Source organism: Meriones unguiculatus, chromosome 19 (assembly GCF_030254825.1).
Source record: "Meriones unguiculatus strain TT.TT164.6M chromosome 19, Bangor_MerUng_6.1, whole genome shotgun sequence".
Classification (NCBI taxonomy): domain Eukaryota; kingdom Metazoa; phylum Chordata; class Mammalia; order Rodentia; family Muridae; genus Meriones; species Meriones unguiculatus.
In genome coordinates this window covers 23400934-23428760 of record NC_083366.1, presented here as the reverse complement: position 1 = coordinate 23428760, position 27827 = coordinate 23400934, and the positions used below count along the sequence as shown (strand labels likewise).

Below are 27827 nucleotides of genomic sequence, written 5' to 3'. Positions count from 1 at the left end.
GAGAAAAGCAGTCATCATTATCACACATCTACAAACCCTGCAAACTACAACAATGACCTGCATGCAAAATATACTGGTGGAATAGTGGGACAAATTTTATGAAAGTAGCCAGCCATGCTTTATTAGATTTAAGAGCTACTCCATAAGATGCAACCCATACCTGACACTGTTAATACGGCCAAGAATCTGAGACTAGCTAGGTCATTAATTTCAAGGGGAAACCTACTATTACTCTGTTAAAGGAACATAGCAACAGAATGACTCCTAATGACCTAGTGCTGTACCCAAGATCAGTACCTTGCCCAACCCTCCTGTCACCTCATGAGCCAACACTAAATCAGGACTAAAGTCTCACTCCCCGTTTCTAGGATTCTCAAGTTTCTAGAGGCTGTGTGGAAACCCTAACGCTGTAGGCTTTCCAAGAATGCCTCACTTTATAGACTGAGAAGCATGAACCACATGTTCTAATATGTTTCTTTCTGGCTGGCAGGCCAGATGATCACTCTCACAAATCCCTGCTAACCCCAGCTTCACTAGAGAGGAAGTTCTCCCCTCTCTGTAACCACTTAGATCCTGACTTTATAGACACTGCCCCGAGGCTTCCCCAGAAGTTAATTTTTGGTCTTAGGGTTTTGAAAGGAAACAAACCAGGCAAGAAATACTGACAGTACTAAAGAAAGACCTTTATTGCAAACATTAACATTATTTAAAAGAATGCTGAAGATGTAATGCCTTATATTCCAGACTTGTGGACACAGCTCTGGCTGAAAGGTGGGCTGTTAAGCAGCTCAGATTGAGCAGAAGTGATACATGTTTAATCACCCGCATCTAGGATGTTGCCCACATCACTATCCATGTAGAGGGACTTTGAGACTTTGTGTAGACATCATGACACAGGCCTCCACATTAAAATTCTTCAGAAAAGGGGTACTCTGGGTGGTCCTTACCACTGAAAGAGAAAAGAAAAATGTAAAGCATTAACTCTCAATCCATTTCTATTGTAGCAAAGGCAGAAATCTATGATGTTATCGTCAGACTTGACCTTTTAGTTTTCCTGGTTGATTGAAGCATCTTCTACTTTTATTTTCACAAACTTGACTGTGAAGGGAATGTTTTTAAAACTGTATAACTGAATTTTTCAAATTAAATTCCCTTGCCTGGAGCAGAATAACACATTCACAAAATTCTCCTTTCTTTCAGCATCTACAGTCAGTCCGTCAAACAGGAAATATTTTCGTTTCATTTCAGTCGTTCAATAAAAGCAGAAAGTGAATATCTTTAACACAAGTTTAAACATTAATCATCACAAAATCTAGAGAGCAAGCTTATCATATAATTTGTAGTTCTTTACACTTTAGCACTATTACAAAATATAAATTGGCAGAAGTCATTACTTACTAAAATATTTAATATGTAGCAAGAATTGCCTGCTACTCTCTGACCTATATTATCTACCATCCTTATCCTTCATTTTGTTCTATTAATAATATAACCTCTACTAGTAATGATAATATACATTCCAGTCTTTGCAAACTGTCTACCACTTTAAAAAGTTATTATATTTACTTATTTTGACAAGTATAATTTCCACAAGTATAAGGGATTGTGTATTCTTTGCTTCTCTTTACTTGAAAGATGTATCAAATATCAGATTACATAATCTCATAGAGCAAGAAGAAAGAGTAAAGATTTTTTTTGTTTCTAAATCATATTTTTTTTAATTTTTTTATTTTTCTGGTTGATTTTTTTTTGCTATTTTTTTATTAATTACACTTTATTCATTTTGTATCCTCCCATAAGCCCCTCCCTCCTCCCCTCCCGATCCCACCCTCCCTCCCCTTTCTGCATGCATGCCACTCCCCAAGTCCACTGATAGGGGAGGTTCTCCTCTCCTTTCTAATCTAAGTCTATCAGTTCACATCAAAAGTGGCTGCATTGTCCTCTACTGTGACCTGGTAGGCTGCTCCCCCCACAGGGGGAGGTGATCAAAGAGCAGGCCAATCAGATTATGTCAGAGGCAGTCCCTCTTCCCATTACTATGTAACCCACTTGGACACTGAACTGCCATGGGCTACATCTGTGCACGGATTCTAGGTTATCTACATAAATAGTCCTTGGTTGGAGTATGAGTCTCTGGGAAGTTCCCTGTGTTCAAATTTCCTTGTTCTGTTGCTCTCCTTGTGGAGACCCTGTCCTCTACAGCTCTTACTATTTCCCACTTCTTACATAAAATTCTATTCACTCTGCCCAATAGTTGACCATCAGGCTCAGCATCTGCTTTGATAGTCTGTAGGGCAGAGGCTTTCAGAGGCTTTCTGTGGTAGGTTCCTAGGTTGTTTCCTGTTTTCTTCTTCTGATGTCCATCCTCTTTGCCTTCCTGGATGGGGATTGGACATTTTAGTTAGGGTCCTCTCTCTTGCTTAGTTTCTTTAGATGCACAGGTTTTAGTGGGTTTGTCCTATGTTGTATGTCTATATGAGTGAGTATATACCGTGTGTGTCTTTTTGCTTTTGGGACAACTCACTCAGGATGATCCTTTCCAGGTCCCACCATTTACCTGCAAATTTCATGATTTCCTTATTTTTCATTGCTGAGTAATATTCCATTGTATAGATATACCACAGTTTCTGCATCCATTCTTCAGTTGAGGGGCATCTGGGCTGTTTCCAGCTTCTGGCTATTACAAATAAAGCTGCTACAAACATGGTTGAGAAAATGTCCTTTTTGTGTACTTGAGCCTCTTTTGGATATATGCCCAGGAGTGGTATGGCTGGATCTTGGGGAAGTGCTATTCCTCGTTGTCTGAGAAAGCGCCAGATTGATTTCCAGAGTGGTTGTACATGTTTACATTCCCACCAGCAGTGGAGAAGTGTTCCCCTTTCTCCACAACCTCTTCAGCATGTGTTGTCACTTGAGTTTTTCATCTTGGCCATTCTGATGGGTGTAATGTGAAATCTCAGTGTAGTTTTGATTTGCATTTCCCTAATGGCTAATGAGGTTGAGCATTTCTTTAAGTGCTTCTCTGCCATTCGGTATTCCTCTACAGAGAATTCTCTGTTTAGCTCTGTTCCCCATTTTTAAGTGGATTACTTGGTTTGCTGCTTTTCAGCTTCTTTAGTTCTTTATATATACTGGATATGAGTCCTCTATCAGATAAAGGGTTGGTGAAGATTCTTTCCCAATCTGTAGGCAGTTGCTTTGTTTTGATGACGGTGTCCTTTGCTTTGCAGAAGCTTTTCAGTTTCATGATGTCCCATTTATTGATTGTTGCTCTTAGAGCCTGTGCTGTTGATGTTCTGTTCAGGAAGTTTTCTCCTGTACCAATGAGTTCTAGGGTATTCCCCACTTTTTTTTCTAGCCGATTTAATGTGTCTTATTTTATGTTGAGGTCTTTGATCCACTTGGACTTCAGTTTTGTGCAGGGTGATAAGTATGGATCTATGCTCATTTTTCTACATGTAGACATCCAGTTGGACCAGCACCATTTGTTGAAGATGCTATATTTTTCCACTGAATGGTTTTGGCATCTTTGTCAAAGATCAGGTGTCCATAACTGTGTGGGTTTATTTCTGGTTCCTCTGTTCAGTTCCATTGATCCACCATTCTGTTTCTATGCCAGTACCATGCAGTTTTTAAAACTGTTGCTCTATAGTACAACTTAAGATCAGGGATGGAGATACCTCCAAAAGATCTTTTATTGTAGAGGATTGTTTTAGCAATCCTGGGTTTCTTGTTATTCCATATGAAGTTGAGAATTTTTATTTCCAGGTCTGTAAAGAATTGTGTTTGTAATTTGATGGGCATTGCATTGAATCTGTAGATTGCTTTTGGTAAGATGGCCATTTTTACTATGTTAATCCTGCCAAGCCATGAGCATGGGAGATCTTTCCATCTTCCCATATCTTCTTCTAATTCTTTCTTCAGAGACTTGAAATTTTTTTCATACAAGGCTTTGATTTCCTTGGTTAGGGTTACCCCGAGGTATCTTATGTCATTTGTGGGTATTGTGAAGGGTGTTGTTTCCCTAATTTCTTTCTCAGCCCTTTTGTCTTTTGTATACAGGAGGGCTACTGATTTTTTTGAGTGAATTTTGTATCTGGCCACTTTGCTGAAGGTGTTTATCAGCTGTAGGCCTTCCCTGGTAGAGTTTTTGGTGTCACTCATGTATACTATCATATCATCTGCAAATAGTGATAATTTGACTTCTTCCTTTCCAATTTGTGTCCCCTTGATCTTGAGTAAAGATTTTTAATGACTGTCAGTTTCATCAGTGATGAAGCTTTTTTCCCCAAAAAATGCTTTCCTTGGCTTAATTCTCTTTCTTCATAAATTTTACCTTCAGTATTGAGATATTCATAACTCAGAAATAGGAAAAAACAATTGTTAAAATTACTGTCTTCATTGCAACCTTCAAGAAATTCATATAAAGTGTTTGATTTCTGAATAAGTATTTGCTGAAAAAGGAAAGACATAAACTAAAAACAAATGTGACATATTTATAAGAGTTACTTACGATGGAGCAGGTGCATATCTAAAATTTCTGTTCAGGTGATCTAGGATTTTCATATCCTCTGAAGGGAGCTCAAATTCAAACACCTATTGAACAATCATAAACATTTTAAGACCCTCCCCATTTGTGAATGTTTAAAATACAAAATAAATTACATTTTATTCTGAAAAGGTATTTTTTTAATATAAAAAAGCTCTGAAAGTTATAAATACATCAAGCAAGATACTCAAGTGGTCAACAAGTGTCAGATAAAGGTTAAAGGAAATCATTTTTGAGATATGTTGAAGAAGCACAATATAGACAAAGGAAGCTTCAGAAGATACAAAGCTGATTTATTCGAAGTGAAAGTGATAGTTTCTAAACAATCTGAGGTAAATTTCTGAACCATATGATTCAAATATTTATATGAATACAATTTACTTTTCATATCTCACTGACAAACTGTTACAATATTAACAATGTTCTTTGCATCACAATTTAAAGTAACAAGTATTCAGGTATTATTTTTAATCACTTCCAATAAATAAGGGATTTGACTTAAAAAAAAAAAGGAATGTCACTGGCTAGCATTGGTATACTTTACATATATTTACTAATCTCTAAAAGAAACATCACAAATAGATTATCTATCGCTGTTTTTTCCTCAAAATGGTGATAAATAAATACCAAGGAGGAAAGTAGGAAGGGAGGGGAGAAGGAAGAGGGACAAAATGAGGGAGGGAGAAAAGAAAGAAGGGAAGGATGAATAAAGAGAGAAGAAAAAGCTTAAAATGTCAACAATCCATTCTAGTAAAAAGCACTGAGTGAACTTTTCTTTTATATTTAAGACCTATCAAAAGAACAAAGAATACATAATTAAGAGATGGTAAACAATCCTGGCACAGTGGCACATGCAAAACCTATACAGAGAAACCCTGTCTTAAAAAAAAAACAAAAACAAAAACAAAGAGAGAGAGAGGGAGATTAAATAGATTCACTTCTCTATCAATAAACCTTACAGAATATATACAAATGTTTTAATAGAACCTGTTCTTTGATCACCTCCCCCCTGAGGGGAGAGCAGCCTTACTAGGCCACAGAGGAAAACAATGCAGCCACTGCTGATGAGATCTAACAGACTAGGATCAGGAGGAAGAAAAAGAAACCCTCCCCTACCAGTGGACTTGGGGAGGGGCATGCATGGAGAAAGGGAGAGGAAGGGAAGGATTGGGAGGTGAAGAGGGAGGGAACTTGAGGGGAGATACAAAGTAAATAAAGTATAATTGAAAATAAAATTAATTTAAAATTAAAAAAAGAAAACATGTTATTAAAATTATATTTTAATACCACCTAAAATTGAAAAGTCCTATTACAATTACATATTAAAATTCTTAATATTTTAAAACTTCAGTTCTTTCTCAGATGATGAATAACAGTACTACCTAAGGACTTAGATATCTAATCACTAAAAGATGTAATCAAGGTAAACAATAATAAATGATGATATGTATATATATATATACATATATATACATATATATGCATATATATCAATTAACTTCCCAGAGATTCAGGTTTTTATTTTTTTTAATTCAAATACAGTTATATCATTTCCCCCTTTGTTTTCCTTTCTAGAACTCTCATGTGTTTCTCTGCTACTTTCTCTCATATTTATGTCTCTTTTGTGCAATTATTACTACACACACACATAAAAAGAGCCTAGTGAATCTGTTTAGTGTTGCTTGCATGTACATGATTTCATGGTTGACTAGTTGGTATTGGATTAACAATTAAGGAATCCATCCTAAGGAAGACTAATTATTTTGCTCTTAGATTCTTAGAATTCTTTAATTTCCTGCAGCTCTTTATATAAGTATGCTCCCTTATAAGAGTTCTGCCTTACATGTGGGAGTGCCCATTGGTTCCGTCCTTATTCAGATTTTGTTTAAACAGCCATATTCTTGAGGTAATTTGTCATAGTTTTAAATAGGAATGGGTAGATTTTGTTCAGCAAGACTGTCATTACAACATAATTTGAGAAAAATGAGCATAAATAAGACAAATAAAATCCATGAATGTAAGTATTGTTGCTGCCAACAGCACTGAGATTTTTAGAAAATTATTTAAGTGTTTTTTTGAATATTTACTTCACATGATTGTATAAATTTCATTTTGATTAAAAAAGGGTTTAGAAAGAAATGCTAAGAAAAGCTGTAACACACTTTTATAAAAATTAAAAATAATTGGCTGAGGCTCTAAGAGCAACAACCAATAAATGGGACCTCATGAAACTGAAAAGCTTCTGTAAAGCAAAGGACACCGTCATCAAAACAAAGCGACCACCTACAGATTGGGAAAGAATCTTCACCAACCCTTTATCTGACAGAGGACTCATATCCAGTATATATAAAGAACTAAAGAAGCTGAAAAGCAGCAAACCAAGTAATCCACTTAAAAAATGGGGAACAGAGCTAAACAGAGAATTCTCTGTAGAGGAATACCGAATGGCCGAGAAGCACTTAAAGAAATGCTCAACCTCATTAGCCATTAGGGAAATACAAATCAAAACAACCCTGAGATTTTACCTTACACCCATGAGAATGGCCAAGATCAAAAACTCAAGTGACAACACATGCTGGAGAGGTTGTGGAGAAAGGGGAACCCTTCTCCACTGCTGGTGGGAATGTAAACTTGTACAACCACTCTGGAAATCAATCTGGCGCTTTCTCAGACAACTAGGAATAGCGCTTCCTCAAGATCCAGCCATACCACTACTGGGCATATATCCAAAAGAGGCTCAAGTACACAAAAAGGACATTTGCTCAACCATGTTTGTAGCAGCTTTATTTGTAATAGCCAGAAGCTGGAAACAACCCAGATGCCCCTCAATTGAAGAATGGATGCAGAAATTGTGGTACATCTACACAATGGAATATTACTCAGCAATGAAAAATAAGGAAATCATGAAATTTGCAGGTAAATGGTGGGATCTGGAAAGGATCATCCTGAGTGAGTTGTCTCAGAAGCAAAAAGACACACATGGTATATACTCACTCATATAGACATACAACATAGGACAAACCCACTAAAACCTGTGCATCTAAAGAAACTAAGCAAGAGAGAGGACCCTAAATAAAACGTCCAATCCCCATCCAGAAAGGCAAAGAGGATGGACATCAGAAGAAGAAGAAAACAGGAAACAACCTAGGAACCTACCACAGAGGGCCTCTGAAAGCCTCTGCCCTTCAGACTATCAAAGCAGATGCTGAGCCTGATGGGCAACTGTTGGGCAAAGTGAACGGAATTTTAGGTAAGAACTGGGAAATAGTAAGAGCTGGAGAGGACAGGGTCTCCACAAGGAGAGCAACAGAACAAGAAAATTTGAACATAGGGAACTTCCCAGAGACTCATACTCCAACCAAGGACTATTCATGGAGATAACCTAGAACCCCTGCACAGATGTAGCCCAGGGCAGTTCAGAGTCCAATTGGGTTACATAGTAATGTGAAGAAGGACTGCCTCTGACATAATCTGACTGGCCTGCTCTTTGATCACCTCCCCCTGGGGGGGAGCAGCCTTACCAGGCCATAGTAGAGGACAATGCAGCCACTTTTGATGTGAACTGACAGACTAAGATCAGAAAGGAGAGGAGAACCTCCCCTATTAGTGGACTTGGGGAGTGGCATGCAAGCAGAGGGAGGAGGGAGGGTGGGATTGGGATGGGAGGAGGGAGGGGCTTATGGGTGGATGCAGAATGAATAAAGTGTAATTGATGAAAAATTTAAGAAAAAAGGGAAAAAAATAATTTAAGAACCTTAAATGACTTTCAAAATTGGAGGAAAACATGGAGTTAGTCAATTGGCATGGAGCACGTCTCGCCCCTGGGGGCAATGGTCTCCTGAACCTACTCAGACCTCGGACACCACCACTGCTAGTTCTAGAACTGACGCAGGATGTTCCAACGAGGGGTTAAGGCTTCTCATAATATTTCCTATAAGCCCACACCTGTTTGTCTATATCCCCCATTTTTATTCATTATTAGCCAGATAGAGCCAAGTAATTGTGGTAATGATACTTGCTTTTTTGCCCAATGCTGGAATGCTAGTAAAGTTAGGTATGCCCTGGTTACTCGCATGCCTCACTGGGTGCCTATGCCCATTGATGCCCCTCACGCTATGACTCTCTTCAGACAGAAAAGGGATCTTGGAACTACAGCCACCATTGTTACTACCATCTCATTGACGGCTGTTGGAGCTACCACCAGGGCATTAGCCATGAGTCATACTGGGCAGACGGCTCAGACCCTGAATAATCATTTAGCCAATGTAGCTCATGCCTTAGTTGTACATAAAGGAATTAATGCTCAACTAAAAGGAAGCTTGATGGTGTTCAATCAGATTTGACCTCTTGCAGGAGCAAATTGATACCCTATGGCAAATCGCTCAACCTGGCTGTCAATGAAAGTATGCTGGACTTTGTGTCACTAGCATACAACATGAGAATTTCTCCTGCGCTGCAAATCTGTCTAAACAATTGTTGAGCTATATTTTAGGTAATTGGACTGGAGAATTCGATACTACGATGGAGCAGCTGAGAGTGGCCATTGTCACAGTAAATTCTACCGGAGTGGACGCAGGACTAGCCACAGGATTATCAACATGGATTGCTGCAGCCATGAATCATCTGAAGGAATGGGTGGGCATGGGAGCGTTAGCAGGCCTTCTGGTGTTGGTCTCCTTGGTTTGCCTGTGGTATATATGCAAGATTAGAGTCTCACAACAGTGTGATGCAGCCATGATCATTCAGGCCTTTACAGCCATTGAAGCAGGACATTCTCCCCAAGCATGGTTGGATACCATAAAAAGCTAAAATGTTACGCTCAGGATGCGAGGCTAAGCACTGCACTCAGGGTTAGCCGCTTTGGACCCAGAGAAGAGCATGTCTGATTGCATGCGGGTTGATGCCCCAGGTCCCGCCTCTGAGAAAAAGGTATCGGACGGGTCTGATGCTCTTTGGGTGGATGACACCTAAATGAACATCTGTACAAAGTCCCAATTTATTTCTAATATCAGAGATCAGACCTCTACTCTTGCCTGATGCGTCTAAAACAAAAAGGGGGAACTGTAGAGAGCTGCGGAATGCTATGCCTTAAAGATGGAGCTGGTTTCCGCCTTCCACCTTCCCGATGGTGAGTGCTCTCTGTCACGAACAACTCCACATTTGGCTAAGGCCGAGGATCTGGCTTGCTTCTATGTATGTGGACCTATCTGCATTGCCCCCGTGGCACGCCTGGGTTGGCTACCCAGAGGCTATTTAAGCTGTGGGCTGGCTTTCCCCGGGGTCCGAGGATTGTTCAATGTTCCTGAATAAACTGCATTGAAAAAAAAAAAAAATTGGCTGAGCCTGGAGAGAGAGATGGATCATCAGTTAAGAGCACTGGCTATTCTTCCAGTGGTCCTGAGTTCAATTCCCAGCAACCACATGGTGGCTCACAACCATCTGTAATAGGATCTGATGCCCTCTTCATTCATGAAAGCATGCACATGCATGCAAATAGAGTACTTATATGAATAAATGAAGAAACCTACAAAAAAGAGTTTGTTTAAAAAATAAATTTAAAGAAATAAAGCATATGATGTTCTATTCCTAATGAAGAAAAAAACATGATATTTAACCACAAACTAAAGGAATAAAGAAAAACAATGAAAAGAAACCTTTGCTCATATATATACTTTTTTCTCATGAGAACATATATTTAAATATATATGTATATATACATATATAAAAAGAGAATAAAACATAACGGAATTTAGGACAGAACATATGTATCTGAATTTGCAACATAATTAAGGTGGAGAATATGTAAGTTGCTGTAAATTAATTACAACATGTGTTCTCAGTTTCCATACTCTATGAAAATCTGTGCATACTTTCACTACCAGGCAGTGTCTATTTTCTCATCCCTTTAATCTTAACCTTTTTATCCTTTTTTTATGTCCATGTGAGTATGTGTGGCATGTGTGTATTTATTCATGTTTGCATATTTAGGGACACACTTTTGCCTTCTTTCATGTGCACATGGGCTTGTGTGAGCATCCATGTGTGCACATATATGAAAGCATGAGGTTGGTACTAGGCTTCATTCTCATAGTTTTTGCACCTTAGTCACTGAGGCTATTTTCACTAGCAAGGGGGATCCTTACTCTGAATCACTTACTTAGAATCACTTACTCTGGGGATCCCTTATCTCTGATTGCTAGACTGAGATTGGAGGGGGCACATCCTCCTGGGATCTTATGGTTCTAGAAATATAAAATCTAGTCCCACATTTGCTTGGCAAGAGCTTTAACCATGGGGCCATCTCCAGTCTCTTAAAGATTTTTGTAGCTTTTATTGACTACTACACTTAGCAGGAGAAGTGATATAATAATCCTTTGCTTAGGTTTAAAGTCTTCCCAAGTATCTACTCAATTTCTTGAAAGAGGAGTATGTGAGTAGGTGAAACCTCTGCCAGTTGGCTAGTGAATGAAAACCATTTGAAGCTAAGGAATGTCAGGTAAGAGATATATGAATCCTGAGGCAGATGGAGCTCATCATCCTGAAAACATATACAACAGTTCCATGAACACACTTGAGTGAACTCAGGCTAGACAGATGCCTCAGGGTTCAGGCTGAACTGAAGAAAATTTTAAAATCATAGAACAATGAAATAAACAAAACTTTGTATTGAAGCACTATGTTGGGCCTGGTTCATTTTGCAACTACTATAGGTTATGGTATAGCAAAGTTCTTGCAGTTGAAAATAGATGATCATCAGCACAGGTAAGTCTTCAAGAAAAGAATATGCACTTAGCCAGTGAGGCAAATCAAATAAATAAATAAATAGATACTTCCACAAAAATATGAGAGTACGGCTAAAGAGAGGGCTCAGTGGTTTAGAGCGCTAGCTGCTCTGCCTGGCCAGGTTCAATTCCCAGCAACCTCAGGGCAGCTCACTACCATCCACAACTCCAGTTCTAGGGTATAGACCAGCCTTTTCTGGCTTTTCAGGGATGTACATGGTGCGCAGACATCTATGTCTCCAAAACATCTATACCCATATACTTAAAATTGAGTAAACAACAATAAAGTGAAATACGTGAATATGTAGTCCAAATGCAAAATACAGGTGTTAAAAATTATTATATAAAGATATGATATGCCCCATCTGAAACTATCATTTCCGGGAACAATGAAGAGATCCATTACAAAGGGGGTATTCACAGTGCGTGGCTGACATATGTTGAATCCTAAATTTCTGTGCTCTAATTCTATTCTAATTCTGAACCTAATTCTATTAAACTACGTTGATATTTGTGTTTTAGAGTAGAACAGAATACTTCTAAATGCAACTGAAATCTCACAGGAATAGGAAATGCTAAGGAGATTGACCAAATTAAAAAAAAAAGATAAACAAAGTTGATATTTTAAAGAAGAACATAGTGGAGAGATAGAGAATGTAAGAGAATGTAAGAGTCCTAATGCCCCCAGCTTCCCTGGTCACCTGCAAGTTCTCTTTTATCTCATTCTCTTTGTAACTCTTGGCAAGGACTACAATTCTGTGTTGAAGATAGTAGCGAAGGGCAATCTGAGCCTGGCTTCAACTGTGCTTTTTTTGCCATGTCACAAAGAACTGCATCATTCAAGAGAACTGGAGAGCTTGGGTCTAACCTGGAGTAAAAGGCAGAAGTCTTTAGCTTCAAAGGTTGAGAAGTGTTACAGAGATTCTGAACACATAAGTTGCTCATTCAAAATCAGGAGACTCCACTGGAATCCTTGGATCAGCAGCACTTCCATCATTGAGAAACTCAAAAATGCAAATTCTTCCCTCTCCTTGCCCAAGTCTGCACTGAACTTCTGAAAGTTGAGTTTATAGTACCGAAAAGCTTTCACCAACACTGCTTTTGGAAGTAAATGCCCTACTGTTCTTTTACCATCATTCAGGTCTTTGAGATCCATGAGCACAGTAGGCAATGAGAACGATGTCTTTTGACTTGCAGTAGTTCAACAGCTTGCTCTGGTTCAGGTAGAGATGGCATTCCACCTGTGGATGGACAAACAGAAAGCCAACTGTTTAGATGAGATGCTATGCTAATGTAAAAGAGAAGCAATAAATTTAAGCACCTGAACAAGAAAATGTAACATATTTAGATTATTAATATAATTTAATCTGAGTTTTTAAAACCTAATTTCACATCTATATTACTAATATATAACCAATTATGAAGTTTAATTCCATTTTGCATTACAAAGAAAAAGCATAGTGCTGCCTTGAAGATGTTTCCCCAAATTATTGGGGATTTTAAATATAGATAGGTTCAGAGTATACAAGAAAATTATTGTTAATTTCTCTAAATACAAATCTAACAATGTCTGATAACATCATTCATGGTGATATTTTCTGTGCTCTCTGAAGGTGAACATTCAAAGGATCTACACTGATCATTCATGGAATGTTACAAAAATAGGACCAGTGAGATGAATCACAAGTCATCTTCTGCCCTGCACATATGTACCACCACACCACATGCATGTACACACACAAACACACACACACACACACATGCATACACATACTCATATGCACAGACACAAATGTAATTTAAAAAATTAAATAAAATATAATGTGGATATATATTTCCCAGCTCAGGGATAAATCTGTTTTGATCCTGAAACACAATTAATGGCTTCTGCTTTCCGGACCCCCTTAAATCTCCAGTTGGGCACTACGGTATACCTGCATCTCACAAAATGTTAATAATCCAGATTGAATTTTAGAATCTCCACGTGTCCTTTTTTGTAGTGACACTGCTCTTAACATATTCTTTTCTATGCAAATAAAATAAGCTGAGGAAAGGGTATATTTTCCCATGTGACAAACAGTCACATTTGGGGGATAAAGGTTAGGAAGCAGAAATATTCAGTATCAGCTCATCAATTATTCAGATGTTTTGATTAAAATTATGATAATAAATTCTTGACAAAATTAATAACAAAACCACATAAAAAGTTTAGTATTTACATTGGAAAGTCACATTTTTGTGTCATCATGTAAAACTTAATGGCCTAAAGCTGTATTTTCTGTCAGGGGAAGGCTGCTATCAGAAAATGATAGTTAGGTTAGGGAGCAAACATAGCTGCCAACAATGAAGGACAGAATAAAGCAAATGGGCTTTCTAAGCACTCCGGAAGTTTTCAGCCACAAAGGTGTATGAAGTTAAATTGCTTGCAGAAAATTGATGCATTGGAGACAAGTTAATTATAGCAAGATAATATTATTTTAAGTTTGTTGCAGAGAGACTAGTACCTCACCTTTTCTCACGTTTGTGGGTCCTGGACCTTGTGGATGCATAAATCCCACATATGTAGGTGACTTGAAAGTACAGACAAATTGCTTGAGGAACAATGGAAAGGGGAGGGAAAAGAGGGGGCAGTGGAGTGGAGGGCAGGCAATGCTTCTGTTATAGCACACTCAAAGGGATGCTTTTCCTATTCTGGTCTATCAGGGGACTCCTTCAGCTGCCCACCAACCTCTTCTTTGCTACCAAAGTAGCCAGTTCACTACAGTTTCTAGTCAAATATTTCACTACATGATAAAAATGTAGTAAATAGTCATAGAGAACATAAGACCCCTCACAGAATATATGTTTTAAATTGTGTTAGGATATAAGAAAGAAAAGCTCACCAAGAGGTTTTTTAGGCACAGAACTAGCTGAAGTCTCTAGATGTGAATTTTATCCAACATTAAGACCACCATAAACATATAATCTGATTTCTCAAACGTGTATGATTTTCAGAATTTTAAGTTTACTTTCCCTGCAGCTATGTCTTTGTTTCAAAACTCCAAGAGCAGAAAACAGCAAAGAATAATCAACCTCCAAAACTGCTGTTACCACTCATCTCTCCAATTTTTGTTCGGTTTTTTTACTGCCCGTTCACTGTTTTCCTGGACTATAAGTCAGTCCAGTTGCCAGCACCTTCATTCATCTGATATGTTTCCTACGCCATGGATAAGTCTACTAATGACCACTGCTTCCTGGACTAATTTAAATCTCTACACACTGTACCAGTTGGGCACTAAGCTGTACCCTCATTTTCACAAAAATTTTAAAATCCAAGATTGAATTTTAGAATCTCCAAGTGTCCTTTGACACAGTGGCACTGCTCTTAGGATATTTTCCGTGAAGATAAGATGAATTGAGGAAGGCATGAATGTACTGGAGGCATCAGAACAAAAATAGGGAAGTGTGTGAGATGAAAGGACATGTGAGTGTTCTTACAGACAGGCTTGTATTTGAGCCCTGGCTTGTTCAGGATCATCTCCAGCTGCCTGCGGTTAAAGTTGGACACCCCAAAGGACTTGACCAATCCTGCATCCTTACACTTTTCCATGGCCTAGGAATGAAAGAGTTCTGAAGAATCATATTTGCACAGAAATAAGTGCAAGATGGAGCAGTTTAGAGTACACCATCCAGTTCTGACATACAGCTCACTGGCAGGGCACTTGCCAGTGTATGGCAGACCCTGAATTTGCTCATCATCACATTAAAGAAGTGGCACCAGGGAGATACTGCCTGGATGACCACTGAAACTGAATATGAAGAAGCCAAAAGAGTAAAGATAATAGAGGAAGACAGTGACAGCCATAAAGGAATCCCTCCGTCCTCTCTAAGAAGCAGTGATGTTTCACATTGAATGTGATGGTAAAATACGTTCATTCCAGCTGTCTTGAGTACTTCTTCATTTCCCTTTATTTTCTTCATTTCCCACTGCAGGAATGCACCCCTCCTTATATTTACACAGTGATTTGTATGTGGAATTATAAGGTGTATTTTTAGGTGTCTGAACTAGTCTCATGTATAAATCATATATACATGTTTATGTACATATTTTTATTATTGAACAGCATTCTCATAGATCTACCTGTGTTCTTCTAGCTGATGTCCACTATTTTTGTCACTTCCTCCTCATACTTCCAGTGAGACAGTTCTCTTTCACTGAAAAATTAAGTAGCCATACAACGTGGACCTCTAGCAGTAATAAATTTCAGTGAATTTTAGAATTCATTGCTGACCCAGGCCAAACAATCTACTGAATTTATTTAGGCAGAAGGGAACTATGTCCACTAAATAATGTGAAACAAGGTCACATGCAAGACTAACTTTGATGGCGAAAACTCAAAGGAGATACAAAGATGTAATAACCAAAAGCTTCAATTCTTTCAATGCTAAAAGAAGAAAAATCAGAATAATACAGGAGTATCTCCAAACACAATATAAGGAATGCTTAAGCAGTGACATTTTTGGAGATGAATTTTTGAAGCTATATTTCTAGAAATTTCTTGTGTTTCCCATTTTATGGCATTTTGTATAACCTACTTTGAGCAAGCTGCATAACACAAAAATTAAGTGTACAAGACAGTATAATAGAACCATATCTTGGTCATCCTGAAAAAAAATGGCAAGTTGATTAAGTCTTATCATTCAAATTGCTCACCTTCATCGGTAATGTGTAGTGAATAATATAGAGGTCAACATAGGCCAGCTGAAGGTTTTCCAATGATTTTTCCAAGATAGGTCGAACCAACTCTGGTCTATGGAAAGTGCACCAAAGCTACGTACATGAAAGAATGGAAGTAATATGGGATTACTATATTATTCAAACATGAAGGTTTTATTTTTCCTAATACTGATATATTTTGTACTATATAGAAACATGATCATAAGACATAAAATTTTCTTTGTTCTATGGCTTCCACTAATCTGACTTATACATATAAATATGATTATAAATTTGTTCTGAATCTTTATAAAATGAAAGAAATTTTCTCAAAAGATAAAACTCCTACCAAGTACTAATCATGTTCTTTCTCTAGATTATATCTCACAGCGATTAGAAAACAATATTAATCTAATTATGTGATCCATTCATCCAATACCAAAAAAATTAACAGCCCAGTGTGTTCATCATTGAACAAAAGCAAGGTGACATTTTAAGGTGTGATGGACACAAGGAAATGAACTATAACTATCTAATCTTTTATTTATTTATTTTTTACTTAATCACTTCACAGCATGATCTCAGCCCCCTTCCTTCTCTCTTCCCATGCTCATGCTTCCCTTCCCCAATTCCTCTCTCTTCTTTTCAGAGAAGAGGAGGCCCCCAAGGGGTACCAACCCACACTAGCATCTCAAGTCAGGGCAAGACTAACTAAGGGCATCCTCTCCCACTGATAGGATCTCCCACAAAGGACCCTAGCTAGAAGAAGGGGACAGAGTCAGAGACAGCCTCTACTCACATTGGTATAAGACCCACATGTTGACCAAGCTCCACATATGTGTAGGGGGTCTAGTTATAGCCCATGCACACTCTTCATACCCCCATGGGCCCAAGTTCCTTTACCCTGTAAGTCTTCTTACCAATCTTTAATGTGAAAGTTCTCTTTTCCTGCTTTTCAATACTTAAAGGTAAAAATTAGTATTTGAAATACAACAGATTTTACAATGCTATCTGGGAGATAGAGAAAGCCACAATTTCACAGTTTATCTGAAATCATACCCCATGCTAAGGTTCAATGCTTTGAATTGAGGCTCAGAAAAGGAAAGGACTTTGAGCTTTGTTTTGTAAATAGAAAGAAGTCGTTATCTTTTTCTGCTTTTCATGCTGAACTCATTAATGGATTGTATGCATGTAACAGTTGTGTCAGTATATATATTTCACCAATTAATGAGCCAATCAAATGTCTTTTGCGTATATCACATTTCAATTAATCTGTGTACTCAAGCACCACACACACAATACCTTTGTAGTGATGAACATGTCTGCTCTCTTCACAATGCCAGCAGCAATCTTGCTTCGAATGAATAGCCTCTCCTACATTCTTTTCAGTTGGGTACACGTACGCTGTATCAATATGACGGAACCCGGCCTCAATAGCTAAATTGATAGCCTCCAGTGGCTTGTTTTCAGGAACCTGAAGGAAAAAAAATAGTATTTGAAGACACATGATAAAAGAGGTAGCTCAAGTGGATCTGATAGGTAATTCTCTGCAGAAATAGGGCCTATATATTCCTATCATTCTCACACCATTTTACTGCTTCATAAGTGGCTGGCTTCCTGACCACTCTAATTCTACCTCCTGCAAAACTTACCAGAAACTACAAACATTAATTGTAGAGATCACAGACACAAAGGTGATTTCAGGAGAATCATCATTTCCCACACATCTTTGGTTAGTTGAATGTTTGGGGTAGCAAGTCTCAACTTACTTTAACTGGGTCTTTTCAGGGTAATAATCAGAATTTCAAATCCTATAATCTTTATAACCACACAATAATGGTCAATCATTTGCAATGAAGGTCCTCAAATAGACCTCAAATTCAGTTGTTTTTTCTGGAAAAGCTTACAGGACAAGTATACAGGAGTAGCTCTATTATAATTTAAATAGTGGCATTAGCAGTACAGTGAACACAGGATAAGTATGCTTGGAACAAAACAGAGAAGAAATACAAGTTTGGTACAGCATTATAAGTCTTCTCCCAGTGAAGACTCCTAGGAAATACTGAGTTCTGTTCTGTATCAAATTGTAACAATATGTGGTTAATCTCATCTGTATAGAAAGCTGTTTGTTCTTCAGTTTGTAAAGGATAATTCATATTGGGTTGTCAGCCCTTAAAGCAATAATTACTTTATTTAGTGAAGATATAAGCAGATGTATAATTTTCCCTCTTTGCCAGAATTAGATAATGCTGTAATGTTCATGTGTTTAAGAATAGAGGATAGGCATCAAACTACTTTTGCATTATATAAATACTTTAGAGCAGGGAAGGTGCACACACCTTTAATCCCAGTACTCCTGAAGCAGGCCTCTGTGAGTTCAAGGCCTTCCTGGTCTACATAGCAAATTCCAGGCCCTGGGCTGTTGTGTAAGACCCTGTCTTAAAACAAATAAAACAAGAAAAAATATCTCTTTTCACAATGAAGTTATAGCACATGAATTGAAGACTCCCAGCACCAAGCCAAGAAGCCTGCCCAGGATTTCTACCTACAGGGCTTCTCAGCCTGGAGCTTCTTGACATTGCCTTATTCTTGTCCTCTTCCTCCTTCTTCTTCTTTTCTCTTTCTATATTTATTTCCCTTCATAACGTTTTTTATTAATTACAATTTATTCACTTTTTATCCTAGCTGTAGACCCCTCCCTTGTCCCCTTCCAATCCCAACTTTCTTCTCTCTTCTCCACCCATGCCCCTCCCCAAGACTACTGATAGGGGAGGTCCTCCTCCCCTTCCATCTGACCATAGCCTATCAGGTCTCATCAGGACTGGTTGCATTGTCTTTCACTGTGGCCTGGTAAGGTTGCTCCCCCTCAGGGAGATCAAGGAGCCAGCCACTGAGTTCTTGTCAGAGACAATCCCTGTTCCCTTTACTAGGATACCCACTTGGAGACTGAGTGCCATTGGTTACATCTGTGCAAGGATTTTAGGTTATCTCCAAGCATGATCCTTGGTTGGAATATCACTCTCAAAACAGACCACTGGCTCCAGATATTTTGGTTCCTTTGCTCTCCTTGTGGAGCTCCTCTCTTCTCCAGATCTTTCTATATTCCTCTTCTTTCCTAAGATTCCCTGCACTCTGCCCAAAGTTTGGCTATGAGTTTCAACATCTGCTTTGATACCCTTGCAGATTAAGATTTGGTATTAAACTGTTTATTAGATTAATTTTGTGTGTGAATGTTTTCCTTACATGTATGCCTGCACATCACATGCATGCAGTATTCATGGAGGCCCAAGTTAGATCTCTAGAATTGGAATTATGGATGGTTGTGAGGCACCATATGACTGTTAGGAATCAAATCCTGTCTCTGGATAAGCAACAAATGCTTTTAACCATTGAGCCACCTCTTCAACATTGATGCTTTTCTTTTTTATTTATGCCACTTTATCCTACAAAGTAATTAAGTTCCTTATATTTCTTCACTTTTTAAATATTTGTGACAAGATAAGTTGTGAACAGGCAATGTGGCCATTGGCATTCCATACAATCTTTGTAAATCTTAGAGATGAGAAGTAAATGAACTTGCTGTACGCGGCGGCACACACCTTTAACCCCAGCACCCAGGGAGGCAAAAGGAGTAAGATCTCTGTGAGTTTGAGGCCACCCTGGTCTACAAATTATTTTTAAGACATCCAAGGCTACACAGAGAAACCCTGTCTCAAAAAAAAAGAAAGAAAGAAAAGAAGAAATATGTTAATTCAAAGTTAAATAGAGGGTGGCACACTGGAGGTTTCACTTAACTCAGGGGCAGCATTTATGGTACAATACTGACATTTCTCCAACACAGAACTGCAATACTTCTTAGACATTTGCTTTATGTGTCATGTCTACACAAACATTCAACATGCTGATTTCCCTAAGTCTTGCACTATTTAATAGGGGGGCAAAACCCTGGAATTTAGAGCTAAGCCATAAAACCCTTCAACTAGGATCAAATCAAGGAAGCTGATGTGTTTCTGGACAGGTGACTGATCTCTTCTCCCAAGCAAAGAAACACGAAATATGACCTTAATACAGAGCAAAGTCACACTATCTTCTATCTTGTGCCTAGAATAGCTCTAGTCTAAAGAAACAGTACCAGATGAGTCCCACAGTGTCACCTAGGAAGTGGGTGACCTGACAGCTTTATCTCCTCCAGCCACCCTTAGTCTGTTTTCTCCTCAATCCTCTACCATAACACCACTGTTCTTACCTCTTCAGGTTTATACGTGCCAAAGCCCAGTACAGGAATGAAGTGGCCATCATTTAGTTTCACACGTTGCTGTTTGGAACTCATTGCTTATCACTCTTCTGAGTAAGCAGGTTCTGATGTTCCAGCCGCCTTTGTGAACCTATAAATCGACTCTCTGGCTAATGGAGAACCAGATAAACATCCCTTCTAATGGCTAAGCAGTGTTACTCTCTTATTAATGAATGCACAATACCTCTGCTTGTCTAATGGTTAACTAGTGACATTATCTGCTTAACTGTTAAACAATTAAAAAGGGAAGGTAGGAAACTTAAAGAACCAATTCACATGTGACTTGATACCATTCAGTTACCAATTAATCAAAAGTTAATTCTGTAGAAAATAATTATATAGCAATAATTTATTTTGTAAAATTGCTCTTTATAAATGTATAAATTAATGCATGTTACTGCAAGAGGTAACATGAAGAATCACTGATTGTTTCCTAGATAGAAACCTAGTCCATTGTGGTTATGGCGATGTCCCAGGTCTCCTTGTGTCTCAACCTCAGCAGCACTTTTCTTGTGCTCATAAAAGAGAAGACATCATGATAGCACAACTATTGAGCCAGCAGTCTAGCACTGAATTTTAGCAAACAAGGAAGCAAGAACAAACTTCAGTATAAGAACAGACCAGGCTGGGCAGGTGTGACCTTGACTGTGACAGACAAAATCTTCTCTCTCTGTTGATCCTTCACCTATATTTCCCTCAGTGTGAGCACCTTTTAAAAAGGGCTCTACATCTATTGAAAGTATGTTTTGCTCAAAATTCAGTCTAATAATTGAGGGAGAGAGTTTAACCCCAAAGTAGAAAAGTTCACTAAGAAAAACCTAATTTCAAGAGACACACCCTCTCATGTGAGGAAATTCCTGAAGTGGTAAAGTCAACCACTCCTCCATGTTTTTCTTTATGTTCTATTTGGGAGTCATAGTGAAAGGAACACTGCCAAATGTTGTTTTATCTTTTTCACCCACCACCACCATCTACACAAACTCCTGAGGGCCAAGAATTGTCCCAATTAAAATGACCACTACCATGGTACAATATGCCTAACTATGTAGTAGTTTCATTAATGATAGGAGTATAGCCTTACCAGACCACAGAGGAAGACAATGCAGCCAGTCCTGATGAAACCTGAAAGACTAGAATCAGATGGAAGGGAGGAGGAGCTCCCCTATCAATAGACTGGAGGAGAAACATAGGAGAAGATGAGGGAGGGATGTTGGAATTGGGAGGGACGAGGGAGGTGGCTACAGCTGAGTTACAGAGTGATTAAACTGTATTTAATAAAAAATAATTAATTAATTATAAAGCCTTTAAAAAATACTTTGGTGGTAACCAACAGCTGACTAAAAGGACTTAAGATCCACTCAACAATGGGAAAAACAGTCCTGGTATTGAAAATCTGGCTATCTACCCAGGACTAGTGCAGTCATCGATCTTCGGGAAGAACCTATAATACCCCTTTATTAAACCATTGCAATTCTTAACTACATCTAAATATTTGTTCTTTTACTCAAAGATAAGTTTAATCCCCATTCTTCATCAGGAAAACTTCTATTTGTAACAGACATAGACCATCATAGAAAAAACACAACTAATCAAAATGCACATTTGTGGAGCCCGGTCCCAACTGATAAATCCACATCACAGCTCCTGTACTAAGGTTCAGGGATCACCTACTATTCTTTCTATCCTGATTTGAGATTACCATTGGTCAGCCAACCTCATGCTTACCATTAGGCTCTTGAAATTTTTCAGGAAACAGGGGCAGTGTTTCCTGAAAACACTGTGCCTATTTCTTGCTGGGTGAGGACACTGTCAATAGGAACATCAGATAAGGAACCACAGATTTCTCCAAGGATATTGAGTTCTGGAGGTCTTTAAAAAAAACGGATTGATTGCAGTGGTCAGGAGTTAACATTGCTCAGTTACCATCAGTTGAATTTTTGAGTGTGGAATCTTGATGATGTTGGTTGTATTAGGGTATTAATTAAAAAGGACCAAAGACATAAGATAAAAATTGAACCATGAGAAAAAAGTTGTGGGTGCCTGTTGGTATAAGTAACATCAGAGATTAAGAGCACTGGTCATTCTTCCAAAAGTCCTGAGTTCAATTCCCAGCAACCACATGGTGACTCATAACCATTTATAATGAGATCTGGTGCCATTTTCTGGCATGTAGGTATACATATCGGTAGACTAGTTTAGAAGGGAGGAAGGAAGGAAGGAAAGAAAGAAAGAAGGAAGGAAAAGAAAAGAAAAGAAAAGAAAAGAAAATAAAATAAAAGAAAATAAAATAAAAGAAAAAAATCTTAAAAAAACATCCCAAAGAAAACTAGTCTTATTTAATTCAATGTAAGCTATATTGTCTCTGGATCTGGTCCAGGAGAAATAGAGCAATATTTTTGCATAACTATCTGAAAAGTAATCTGTTGATTTCTGGGACAAACCAATTTGATTGCCCATCAAAAGGAGGGACTAGGACTGAAATATTCAACAACATAAGGATTGAGAGGCTAACCAGGTCCACACCTGTTTAAACAATGTTAGGAAAACATCTAGAAATATTTTTATGGGAGTGAATAAAGGATTTCTTTGATGAGGCCAGAGGTTGGAGTAGGTGAAGAAGATAAAGCTGGCAAGTTACCCGCTTTCCCATGTGACTATGTGGGATTCACCTGGTTCTCTTTCTCCTATTTTTTAATTGGTCTCATACAATTCTGACAGTTACTAACTGTTGCATTGCAGCAGGGCCTGCCATGATAGGAGCTTTCAAGGATGATGAACCGTGAATTACTACACAAGAAAAGGAATGGGAAAAGACACATGGCAAAAACTGTTAGTAAGCTAACTGTATAATTGAAGTTTGGGTTCACAAAATCTGTCTGTTCCAATGAAAGACTGTAAGAGATTGCAAATGGTTACTTTTTTCGTGGAGTATCAATCAAGAAAGAGAAAAGTCTGTTGTCTACTGTACAGATGATTTGCTGTTGAGTGATGAAAGGCTGCAACCAGGATGCTTGTCCCGTTTCTAATATGCAAACCTTGTCCTAGACATTGGAAATGGATATTGACAAGCAACAGAAAACAGTCCTTTCTCCCCTCAGAGCGACACCTTCTCTCATTTATATCTAAGAAAAAACTTTCAGAGAGGGAACCCTTGATGGTGAAAACCTACAACCTAATATTTTCAAATTTTAAATTATTTCATGATCTGCATGTTGCACTAAGACCAGACTGTAATGAATTTGATTCCCCACAGAATGTTTGAATCAATATCGAGTCTATAAATGCTAAAGCCAGTTAACTCACATGAATAAATACTTGGAATTGGGTTCTAATTTGTAGCTTTTGGAAGAGCTAGAGTTGTCCTTTAAGGATATAAATATGTACATAAGAAACTTTTCACCCTTTTTCTTTTTTTTAACCTGCAAAGTAGATCAAGCATGAGGATGGCTACATAATTAACAGAGAAGGCTTAAATGTAAGGAATCTTGTAGAATTATTTTTCAGCCCTGATAAATGTGTCAATAAATTGTAGTATGGTATTCAAATTTTGGCTCCCATTCAGATACCAAGTATTTCCAACCCCAACTCATAATAGAGCTGGGCTTTATACAAAAGAAAACAAGCTGCCTCCTTTTGAAAGTGTCAGGGATATATTTGTCCTGGTTCTTTAGGATGCATCCCAATGGGCATCTGATGAGATGGAGATGGGCCCGATTCCCCATCTCTCTCCCTTCATGCTTGGACTATCCTCCCAAACATTCTAACATGAGCTCTAGTATCAAGGAGTTTCTCCCTGAAAAGTGTGGTCCCACTTTTTATGTGATTAAACCTGGTGTTTGAGTTTGCTAGTTCCCTGACAACTTAGCTGGTGTCTGTTCAACAAATGGAGCTACTGCACTGTTTAGGGGCCAGGGGTCAACAGGCTTTTTGTAGAATACACTAAACCTGGGAGCATGCTTAGTGGCATAGAGCATGTCTAGTGTGTGCAGAACCCTGTTCTCAATTCCCATTACTACTGCTGCAAAACACACACAAACACACGCATACACACACACACACACACACACACACACACAGAGACACACACTTTCTTTGGTCCTATGGTGGGTAAAGGCCCTTTCTGTGAAAGACTTCACACCTGAAATTGACTGAATGAACTCACATAAAGCTGGAAACAGAAAACCAATCTACAAAACTGTCCTTTGATCTCTCCATGCATGCCATGGCATATGTGACCTAGGGGAACATTATGCACATGCACACATAATAATAATAATAATAATAATAATAATAATAATAAACAAAATATTTTAAAAAGAAAGCCCAAAGAATCCCAGCAGTAGGAGGGGGCAAGGAGACCCTGTAAAGGATGAAGACAGTTAAGGGTCACCACCCAACAACAGCCTTCATAATAAATGGAAGTTGCTTCATTAAAAACAAATTGTTAAATTCCTAAAGAAAGTACCATAGACCTAGAGTTGCTACCTATTGTTAGTTGCTATTTAAAAGGTTAGACTGTATGTAGGAAGTACTAAGAAAATGATTCTGAAACAGTAAGCACAGGGTTGGTATGATGGGTCTTTCAATTACTGGACCTATAATATCAGTTGCTATAACTTCTTTAAAGAAAAATGGCAAGTGTTGATGCCACTCTCATGCCAATACCACACGGTGCCAGGCATTTCAATGTAGGATATAAAACACAGTAAAACTATCTACTTTGGAACTATGTGTTACTAATTATTGGGTGCTTTCTTGGTTTTTGTCGACAGCCAACTCCTTACCAGAGCCTGTATGATGTGAGTTATCCTGGGTCACAAGGTTTTTCTGATGTTTCCATTGGGAAAAACTTGAAGCTTCTTAGTCCAACATTGTGTTAACCTCTTTATACACTAAAGTTTCAGAGATTCTTAGATACCATTCCGTCAATGCATCACAATTCTTATTTATTATAGTTAAAACTGGTTCTTTTAAAAAAATGCTAAGATTAACTCTGCTGTGTCATTGGGTTAAACGTATAAAAAGCATCTTTGTATGTAATATATATATATATATATACATATTTACATACATACATACATTCTACATACATACAGAAAAAAGCAACCTTGACATCATGTCTATGTAGAGCTATAGTCAATTCCCTGCCCGTGAAGTCCCCCATCCTGACTTTTAATGATCCTGCTGGGCCAGTTCTTATGTCACCTCTTTGAGCCTAACCTGTCTCAGGAATGCCTCTCACTCTCCAGTTCCAAGTCTCTAATGCTAAGCAGCCGGTGAGAGCCCAGGCACTATTGATCAAATTTACCATGTCCAGCTCACCTTCCAGATTGAGAATCATGGACTATGTGACAACTACCAGCAGTCATCCCCTCATCTGAAATGTTTATAAAATGGGAATAGTCATCTCCAAACACCACTCACAAACTAGTGCACCAAAACCAATTTTGTGTAGGAATGATTAAAGAAAAAAAAAAAAAAGAAATATCTTTTGAGTGAAAACATTATATTTATTTTTAAATAATCATAAAAATTAAAAGGAATAAAGTGTAATTAATAAAAGTTAAATAAAAAATTAAAAAAAAATAAATTCCTTTTCTTTGAGACCATTAGCTGGTACTTCAGTCGAATATGAGTTGCTAAGCAACCCTCATTGATCAGAAATGACATGTCCACCCAACTGCACCGGAGACAGATCACCAGCATCATTGCCCACACACAGAGATATCAGGCACAAGTCATGACCAGGTTCCCATGTTAATATTCCTCAGAATATGGATATTCCGGGTGGTCAGCAAAACTAAAATAGGAAATAAAAACAAGCATACACTGTATGATATATTTTTACAATGTAAAGATGTGATATCTAGGAAGCTACAATTGAGGTAAAAGCTAACCATTTTGTTCCCTGATTAGTTGCAGAATGACATACTCTTATAGTCCTTTACACTGTTTTATAAGAAATGTTTTTTAAATATGATTTATAATTTTTTAAATTAGGTCTATTTGCTTAGAACAGAAAACACAAAGACCAGTATTCATAAATATTTGTCTCTCTTAGCTTCATCTATGGATCAAAGTGAGAAGGGCCAAAAATCATTTCCAACTTTTGTATCTAATAAAAGGAGAAAACCATTATGTCATCTTTAGTTCAAGGTAATTCTATAGACATTAGGCAACACAAAAATATCTTACCATGCATCAGTTATGCCTACTACTTTCACTTACATTAACTATTAGTAATTCATTAATTATTCAGTCTCTGCCCATCAAACATACTGTATTGTATTAGATTGAGTTAGGAAAAGAATGTCATTGATAAAATGGGCTTCCATGTCCAAGGAGCTAACAGTATAATTTGTAGGACTCTATATACGAATAATACTCCAAAATATACAATGGTGAGCATTATTAATTGTTAAAATGTGGTTAGAAATATTTATTACTTATAACATTGATTCAATCACTCATTTATATCTCTTTCGTCAGCTTTATTCTGCTCCAGACTAACAAAAATATTAATAATCATGATAGATACCCCAATTTTACATTGTAGATTTTCTAATCCTCCTTCAAATATTATCATATTTATTTCTACTAAGAATGAAAATTTTACAAGCAGAAAATAGAGAAATGATAGCTAGATAGTTAGATAGAGATGAATATGCACAAATGCACATATATATACCTATATCCATTATTTCTTTGTCATCATTTATAACCAATGTCCATTATCAAATTTTGTAACCATGAGAACATAAAGGGAAACTAAAGATGTTTGAATGGCTTAATGTTCTTAAGCTTTTTCCTGAAGGTTCTCTTCTTACTTTTGAGCATGACTTTGGAAACCTTCTCTGTATTTTGTGCTGACACATCCCATTACAAAAATTTGGAAACAAATGTTGTATTAATTGTCTCCATGGGAAACTTGCTACAGACAAGCAGAGCATTTAGTTTCTGAAACATCATGAATGGAAGAGGGAGGGAGCTACTTGACTAAAACAAATTGAGGAGGGGTGTTTATCAGCATGACTTACAACTCATCTGGAAGATAGCGAAAATTTTTGTTCAGGCCATCTAGGGTTTTCATGTCCTCTGGAGACAACTGAAATTCAAAAAACCTGTCAGAAAAACAAAGACATTAGCTTTTGAATGAATTGTGTTTTTATGTCTCAAAGGCAATGTAAATGTATGTTCCAAAAATGATGAACATTGTTTACCAAAACATTCCTGGTTAATAAATACCAAGTAAAAATGAAAAAAAAATGTTTTTGAGATTTGTTAAAATTGAACAACACTACAGACAAGAGCTAATCTCGAGAGTAGATTGTGAAAAAAAAAAAGATGTTGACATCATCCAAAGTTAGATAGTTTCCAAAAAACCTAGAGCAAAAATTCAAAACACATCACACAAATCAGTGATTTGCATGGGGCGCTAGATTTATGTAACCCAACATTAAACAATTAACGTGTAAACAACACTTTTTCAACATTAGGTAAGCCAAG

General features: G+C 37.7%; 1 protein-coding gene and 1 pseudogene across 1 annotated transcript in view; both read right to left on the bottom strand.

Annotated features, from left to right (window-relative positions):
- Positions 1-899: 899 nt before the first annotated feature.
- Positions 900-20600, bottom strand: LOC132649187 (aldo-keto reductase family 1 member C13-like; annotated as a pseudogene).
- A 5210-nt stretch (positions 20601-25810) lies between these two features.
- The window catches only part of LOC132649333 (aldo-keto reductase family 1 member C13-like), a 29750-nt gene continuing 27733 nt past the window's right edge, over positions 25811-27827 (bottom strand). The window contains exons 9-10 of the mRNA XM_060373003.1: positions 27359-27442; positions 25811-26121 (exon numbers count right to left, since the gene is read on the bottom strand). Of these exons, the coding sequence (XP_060228986.1) occupies positions 27434-27442 (9 nt within the window). The 3' untranslated portion in view covers positions 25811-26121; positions 27359-27433. The remainder of the gene's footprint in view (positions 26122-27358; positions 27443-27827) is intronic.